The sequence below is a fragment of the Heterodontus francisci genome, chromosome 4, assembly GCF_036365525.1.
Source record: "Heterodontus francisci isolate sHetFra1 chromosome 4, sHetFra1.hap1, whole genome shotgun sequence".
Taxonomy (NCBI): domain Eukaryota; kingdom Metazoa; phylum Chordata; class Chondrichthyes; order Heterodontiformes; family Heterodontidae; genus Heterodontus; species Heterodontus francisci.
In genome coordinates this window covers 49,011,062-49,019,442 of record NC_090374.1, presented here as the reverse complement: position 1 = coordinate 49,019,442, position 8,381 = coordinate 49,011,062, and the positions used below count along the sequence as shown (strand labels likewise).

The following is an 8,381-nucleotide window of genomic DNA, read 5'->3' as shown; positions in this document are numbered from 1 at the left end:
CACAACCATCTTCCTTTGTATTAGGTGTGACTCCAACCAGCGGAGTGTTTTCCCACTGTTTCCCATTAACTCCAGTTTTACTAGGGCTCCTTGATGCCATACTCGGTCAAATACTGCCTTTATGTCAAGGGCAGGCACTCTCACCTCACCTATGGCTCATTTGTCCTTGTTTTGACCAAGGTTGTAATGAGGTCAGGAGCTGAGTGGCCCTGGTGGAACCCAAACTAAGGGTCAGTGAGCAGGTTATTGCGGAGCAAGTGTCGTTTGATACCACTGTTGACAACGCCTTCCATCACTTTGCTGATGATTATGAGTATACTGATATGGTGGTAATTGGGCGGGTTGGATTTGTCCTGCTTTTTGTGCACAGGACATACATTGGCAATTTTCCACATTGCTGGGTAAGTGCCAGTGTTGTAGCTGTACTGGAACAGCTTGGCTTGGGGTGCGGCTAGTGCTGGAGCACAAGTCTTCAATACTATTGCCAGAATGTTGTCAGGGCCCATAGCCTTTGCAGTATCCAGTGCCTTCAGCCGTTTCTCGATATCACGTGGAGTGAATTGGTTTGGGTGAAGACTGGCATCTGTGATGTTTCAGTTGTGGGATCGCTTAGCCCTGTCTATTGCATGCTGCTTCTGCTGTTTGGCATGCAATTAGTCCTGTGTTGTAGCTTCACCGGACTGACACCTCATTTTTGGGCATGCCCTCCTGCACTCTTCATTGAATCAGGGTTGGTCCCCCAGCTTGATGGTAATGGTAGGGTGGGGGATATGCCAGACCATTAGGTTACAGATTGTGGTTGAATACAATTCTGCTCCTGCTGGCCCATAGCACCTCAAGGATGCCCAGTTTTGAGTTGCTGGATCTGTTCAAAATCCACCCCATTTAGCATGGTGGTCGTGCCACATAACACTATAGTGGGTACTATTACGATCCGATGAGGAAGGTGTCTAGGGGTCTCTCTCAGCCTTGACCTGGTCTTACTGTAACAGGGTTTAATTTTTAAAACACTGTTTTTAGCTGCCCCTTGGTGAATCCTTGTTCATAGCTTTCCAATTATAAGGCAAAGAAACGAGCACAAACAGGTTTTCTTCGGTTTAAAGAAGAAAAGTTGAAATTTATTAAACTTGAACTTAAATGCCTACGGATACACAGCACGCCCACGCTAGCATGCATATGCGAGACACACATGCAAATAGAGACAGAAAAGAGCAGAAGAAAAATGAAGTGGACAAGTTTGAGGCAATATCTGAAGAGTTTTTGTTACCATTCTTCGAGCTCACTGTAGAGTGCTTGATTGTAGGTGGATCTTGCTTTTCGTTGGGGCCCAGTATTCTTCTTAAACCTTGTTCATAGAAAATAAGAGCAGGCCATTCGTCCCTGCTCCGCCATTCAAAAAAAGATCATAGCTTATCGTCTAATTCAGTACCCTGTTCCCGCTTTCTCCCCTTATCCCTTGATCCCTTTGGCATTAAGAAATATATCTATCTCCTTCTTGAATATATTTAATGACTTGGCCTCCACTGCCTTCTGCGGTAGAGAATTGCACAGGTTAACCACCCTCTGAGTGAAGAAATTTCTCACCTTGGTTCTAAATGGCATACCCTGTATCCTGACACTGCAACCCCTGGTTCTGGACTACCCAGCCATCAGGAACATCCTCCCTGCATCTAGCCTGTCTGGTCCTGTTAAGAATTTTATAGGTTTCAATGAGATCCCCTCTCATTCTTCTAAACTCTAGTGAAAACAGGCCTAGTCGACCCAATCTCTCCTCATATGTCAATCCTGCCATCCCAGGAATCAGCCTAGTAAATCTTCCTTGCACTCCCTCCTTCCTCAGATAAGGAGACCAAAACTGCACATAATACTCCAGATGTGGTCTCACCAAGTCCCTGTATAACTGCAGTAAGACATCCTTGCTCCTGTACTCAAATCCTCACAATGAAGCGCAACATACCATTTGCCTACTTGAATGCTTGCTTTCAGCGACTGGTGTACAAGGACACCCAGGTCTCGTTGCATCTTTCCCAATCTATCACCATTCAGATAATCTGCCTTTCTGTTTTTACAACCAAAGTGGATAACCTCACATTTATCCACGTTATACTGCATCTGCCATACATTTGCCCACTCACCCAACTTGTCTGGGTGGTGGTGAGTTCGCATGTCTTCAGTGGATTCAGAGGTTTGTGAGAAAAAGTTCAAACTCTGTGGCCAGTTTGTCATGTGACCAGCTGGTCTAACCAGTCCTGGATTTTATCACCTTAGCAGTCTCTGGAGTGCTTCTCTTACACACAATACCTGGTGATCAAGGTCCATTGTGGGTTTAATGTGTCAGGAAATGGTCCTTTGTCCTTCTGAGCACTGTCTCTTAATATGCAAATGTCTTTTCCAGCCATGGCTGATTTAACAAGTCATTTCCTCGCTCCAGCAAAGAGTTTAAAATCAATGTTCATGACATAATTAATGTGCCTCATTCTTGGCAGGTGGGGCCTAGCATCACAGTACCCTCAGACGGGACTTCGTCTCCACTAGGACTGTGCGGTGGTCACTCTTACCAATACTGTCATGGGCAGATGCATCTGCGACAGGTAGATTTGTGAGGACGCGGTCAAGTAGGTTCTTCTCTCTTATTGGTTGCCTCACTAGCTTCTACAGACCCAGTGTAGCAGCTATGTCCTTTAGGACTCGGCCAGTAGTGGTGCTACCGAGCTACTCTTGGTGGGGGTCATTGAACTCTCCCACCCAGAGCATATTTTGTGCCCTTACCACCCTCCATGCTTCTTCCAATTGGTGTTCAATATGGAGAAGCACTGATTCATCAGCCGAGGGGAACTGCAGGCGTGCAGTAGGTTTCCTTGCCCATGTTTGATCTGATGCCATGAGACTTAATGGGGTCCAGAATCAATGTTGTGGACTCCCTCCTGACTGTATACCACTGTGCTGCCACCTCTGGTGGGTCTGTCCTGCCAGTGGGACAGGGACGTGCCTGCTAGGTATGATTCCATACGACTGTCAGGCTGTTGCTTAACTAGTCTGTGGGACAGCTCTCCCAATTTTGGTAAGAAGGATTTTGCAGGATCGACAGGGCTGGGTTTGCCGTTGTTGTTTCTGGTGCCGAGGTTGGTGCCGGTTGGTCCGTCCAGTTTCATTCCTTCGCTTAGACTTTGTAGTAGTTTGATATAACTGCGTGGCATGCTAGGCCATTTCAGATACAGCACCTCTGAAAAGGTCCCTTCATGTTTGTGCATGTTCAAATAATCCAGTTGCATCTAGAGTACTCATTTAGTTAAAATATTCCCAGCTCCAAAATGAGCAGTGGGGAGCTAAGAGGTAACTTTTCTTGGGGGTATTCTCACTTCAACATGATAGCAATGGAGTTTTTATTCGTCGCTGGCAAGACCAGCATTTATTGCCTGTCCCTAATTGCCCTTGAACTGAGTGGCTTGCGAGGCCATTTTTTTTTTATGAGAGTCAACCACATTGCTGTGGTCTGGAGGCACATGTAGCCCAGATTTCCTTCCCTTAAGGATATTAGTGAACCAGATGGGTTTTTACAACAATCGACAATGGTTCATGGTCACCATTAGACTAGCTTTTTAATTCAAATTTCACCTTCTGCCACGGTGGGATTCGAATCCCTGTCAAAGTATTAGTCTGGGTTCTGGATTTCTAGTCTAGTGACTATGCCACTACCTCCCCATAACGAGCTGAAGTTCTAAAATGTTGTTAAAGCTACTGCTGCCCTTTCAGCAATCAGACCACAAAAGGAATTTTAAAAAGGGTTAATTCCAAGCGATATTATGTTGGTCAGTTTGTAATTTTTAATTGTGTCCAGTGGTAAGGAAGCAGTGAACTGAATTGCTGGACCAATCACCATAGCCCTGCATCAGAATAATTAATTCTCCAATTTGTTTGCTGACGCACTTAGTACAATGCTAGAAAAACAAATTTGAGAAAGTTGGTTTCCAATACTTTACAAAATAATTCCAAGTTTAATATACACTTATATGTTTATTTTACAGCTGCATTTAATACACTAAATTCTTGCCAATTACAACATAAAAGATTGGCGCATGAATCATGCTTCTGCAGAGTACCAGTGGGAAAAAGCTGGGGTTTTCACTATGTCCTTAATTCAGAAAGTTGTATGTTGAAGGTAAATTTGACTTAACTCTTCACATTACTGCAGCGGATGTATTCCTGTAAAAATGCCAATAAGGATGGTTCTTCACACGTTTCTGCACCTTGCGGAGAAGTCCATCTTCCAATGTTGCTGTCAGCCATTTGATTATGATGGTCCATTAAAGTAAATTCCAGGAGTCCTGGCATATTGGGTAATAGTACTGCACCTAGCACACACAGGCTCATTTGTACAATTGTAGTTTAGCTGCACATGGTGAAGAGAACATTGACAAAAATACATTTACAACATTCGCAATATTAGTTGGGTGCCATCCAGAAGGGCATAGAATTTTGGGGCCTTGGTAACCCATGTTGCTGGTGGTGGTGAGGATGATGATGATGATGTTGGTGCTGGATAGAATGCTGAAAGTAGGGATGATACATATTGCGTGACGTGTTTCCAGAAGCTCGGTATCTCCCACCTCGCTTATGCCGGTCTTCCTCCTCATCTGAAGAATCCTCCCCATACTGGGCCAGGGCACCTAGGCTATCACTAGTCTTGTGTCGCTTATGGCTTGGAGAGGAGATATGACCTACATTTTAAAATAAAAGAATCCCCGAACACCATATACACCCAGAAAGCCAAGAAATATTCAATATAAAAAAAGAAAATTTAGTTTGTGGGAAAGAGAACACATTGTTAATGTTTAAAAAGTTTACAGACAATTAATACGTTAAAATAGATCATAGTACAGTACACAAATGAAGATGTCATAAAACCATGTCAAGTTGACAGCAGCAGGTGATGTCCCATCAGAAACATGTAAGAGAACACAAGACACAAAAGAAAGGGAAAATTAAATTAATTCAGATCAATTGCTACATATTAACAATGCTTAAATTGTAGCACAAATAACTTTACAGTAACTTAATAGTTATGCTTATTACTAGTCCTATACTGTTAGGTTTCACAAATGGCATAAACAAGATTGCAGCAAGTGGATATGTTAGATTGCATTAATGTAAAACCTGCACCAGACTGACAACACAGCAAAATAAAGATTAGCAAATTAGACATACATTTCACTTTTTCTCTCCAAAGAAATAGTAATTTTACGGCTTACTAGCTCTATACAAAGTGTAAAATTGTAGCTACCTCCACCAATACTATTAAGATAACTAGATAAATCTCACATATTGAAGGAAATAGGTTCACTCTGTTTATAAACAATCAGCTTGATTGCAGATACTTTATTTGATCAAAGGCCACAGTACATGCTTGGTCACACCAAATATTGAATTTCAGTTCCTCCGGAGAAGCAGTGAACAGGATGGCAAAGAGATAAAAGACTATCTGTAAATGTGCTGGGGCACTGCTCGCAGTTAGTCCAATATGACACTGGTAAATGTCTACAAACTATGACTGCCTGTCCTCACTGATAATAGTAAGAAGTTTAGCAGATAGTGGCAGATATTAGAAACTTTTCCTTTAAAACTTTTAATAACAGGTTTTCAGAAATTCAGCTGAAAACATTGCCAGTTGTTTCTTTGTACACAGTCAACTGTGCAGGTCTATTAATAAGTTTGTAGGAAGAGAAGTCAAGGCATATGTTTCTCCTCTGACAACCAGTTCCAGGTTTATATATATTTTATACCCACTAAAAATGCATATACATTCCTCCTTCAACTAGGGAAAGGTGATAATCTAATGAAGATATGCTTGTACAGACAGTCTTTCTCCATGCTAAAATGGAGAACTTTGTCAGATTCTCTCAATTTACAGAAACTAGAATCTGAACTTAAACTTCTGGGTTCCCAACTCGGTGTTTATCAGATCTGATGGGAATGATGATTCTCTGAACTATTTTAGTTCAGTATACTTTATTAGAATTGGCAAAATAAATGTGCTTGTCATCTATTTCAAACTCAAATCTCAGTTCCATTATATGGTTCAAAAGTTAACGTACTTGGTTTTCATATTCTCTTCTACTGTTCCCTAAATCTACTACTTTTTGTAGAAGTATCAGAGTTGTAAATCAATGTTTTATTAACCCGCTTATTTTCAGACATTTGCATGCCATGTTAGAAATTTAAATGAGGCAAATTGATGACTATCACCTTTCTGAAATATCTCAATTTGAAGAAAGTTTTTCTTTATAACTTGTAAAAATAAAACAGGGCTCTTCAGATACTCAGCTGAAAGTGCAGCCAGTAGTTTACTTCTGAACAGATTGTAAGTTCCTCCTCCAGCTGAAGTTTTGGCCTCAAGAAAACAATGTGCAATCCCATTAACTATTTACACCATCACTATCAAGTGAGAAAATCAAAAATGCTAGTTAAAAACTCAATAAACTAGTTGCAGCTTAGAGACTTCATTAGTAAAGGAAAGCTAAGAGTACTTGCCATACAAGATTGAGAGGCTGTTTCCCCTTGGAGAGTCTAGAACTTGGCATAGTTTTAGAATAAGGGTTTAGCAATTTCTTCATTTCTCCCTTACAGCATTGTGAATCTTTGGAATTCCCTACCGGGGGGTTGTGGATGCTGAGTCATTGAGATTATTCAAAGCTGAGATAGATTTTTGGAAAAGGAAATCAAAGCATATGAAGATCGGACAAGAAAGTGGAGATGAGATCAAGGATCAGTCATGATCTTATTAAATGGTGGAGCAGGCTCAAGGGGCTGTATATGGCCTACTCCTGCTCCTAATTATTTTCTTTTGTAATCTCACCAAATGCAGTCGTTTACTTTTCCACGGAGACCTGTCATTTTACGTCTGTTTGGTATTGGAGATACTCCAATAATAATGAAAGGAGCTCTGACATCCCTGACTGGCTCCAAATACTTAGTGGAAGACTGGGCAGATCTAGAAGCTAATCCGAAGGTAACTTCTTTTTTCTTTTGGGCCTCCTTATCTCGAGAGACAATGGATACGCGCCTGGAGTGGCTATAAAGGCCAATTTAGAGTCTAGAGTGACAGGCTTTTCCACAGGTGCTGCAGAGAAATTTGTTTGTCGGGGCTGTTGCACAGTTGGCTCTCCCCTTGCGCCTCTGTCTTTTTTCCTGCCAACTACTAAGTCTCTTCGACTCGCCACATTTTAGCCCCGTCTTTATGGCTGCCCGCCAGCTCTGGCGAACGCTCTGAATATTAGTCCAGTGAGCCAGTCTGAAGCTCCAACTCCCATATAAACAGAACCCAATGCATATATCATGGATTATTAGAACAGATCCAGTTAGGTGTGGGGACACTACTACAGGGGCACAAAGAAGGGAAAACACACGAACAAAAGATAATTTCCTACATATACCAATGAAGGGAGTACTTTGTACAGAAAGCACCCTCCATCCCTTTTTTTAACAGTCTGCTGTACGTACAGGGAAATACTATAGGAAAACTAGTGTCAGTTTTGCTTTTGTACCTTGCCTGTACTACTTGTTCTGGGAAGCTCTCACTATACGCTCTGGCTGAACAGCAATCTGAACATTTCTAATCATGCAAAGTTAAAATATCACCCATTCATTGCTCAGCAAGTAAAGTTCCAGACGTGGTTGCTGATCTCAGCTAGGACAACAATGTACAGGTGGCCTCAGCATCACTGGATGAAGGACAAGGGTTGGCAAAGAGAGACAAAAATCCAGTACTCTTCCCATTTATCATGTGGTGACAATTCAATCAATTAGCCTGCCAATTACTATCTAAGCTTACAGTTGGAGAAGTCACTTGGATACACAAGGTATTGTACTTTAGCACAAGTTACTCCCTTCACAAGAAAAGGGACAAAAGGAGAAAATTAGAAAGGTAAAAGTTGTTCAATATATTTGGAACATTTATCTTGCATAATCCTGAAAAGATTAGGATCTAGATTATCAAGTGTGACCCTGATTTAGTAGAACAAAGGGCTTTTTAGTTTAAGTATGGAGGGTCCTCACCTTGCATGTTTAAAGAATGCAACATATGCATTGAGGTTTTTGACATTTCAGAATGATCTCCATGGCTGGACAACAGGGGCATCAGCTGCCTGCAAGGTACAAAGAATGAATAATCTGACTCTCAAATATTTTGATCACAATAGACAATGCGCAGTATCAATTGTTACAAGCTTACAATTTTTCTATTAATGCAGGTGAATGTTCATTGTAAAACCATCATATATTGTATTTCATTAGCATTTCAAATTTTGTGCAAAAATAAGATAATTGTATATTAACTTAACTTCGCACATTCTGAAGGAAAACTTGTACAAAAATAGAACTAGTGA

At 41.3% G+C, this 8,381-nt stretch overlaps 1 protein-coding gene across 1 annotated transcript in view; it reads right to left on the bottom strand.

Annotated features, from left to right (window-relative positions):
- Nucleotides 1-3,994: 3,994 nt before the first annotated feature.
- Nucleotides 3,995-8,381, bottom strand: part of LOC137369010 (KH homology domain-containing protein 4-like) — a 67,832-nt gene continuing 63,445 nt past the window's right edge. Inside the window, exons 13-14 of the mRNA XM_068029486.1 lie at nucleotides 8,053-8,141; nucleotides 3,995-4,718 (exon numbers count right to left, since the gene is read on the bottom strand). Coding sequence (XP_067885587.1) covers nucleotides 4,444-4,718; nucleotides 8,053-8,141 — 364 coding nt within the window. The 3' untranslated portion in view covers nucleotides 3,995-4,443. The remainder of the gene's footprint in view (nucleotides 4,719-8,052; nucleotides 8,142-8,381) is intronic.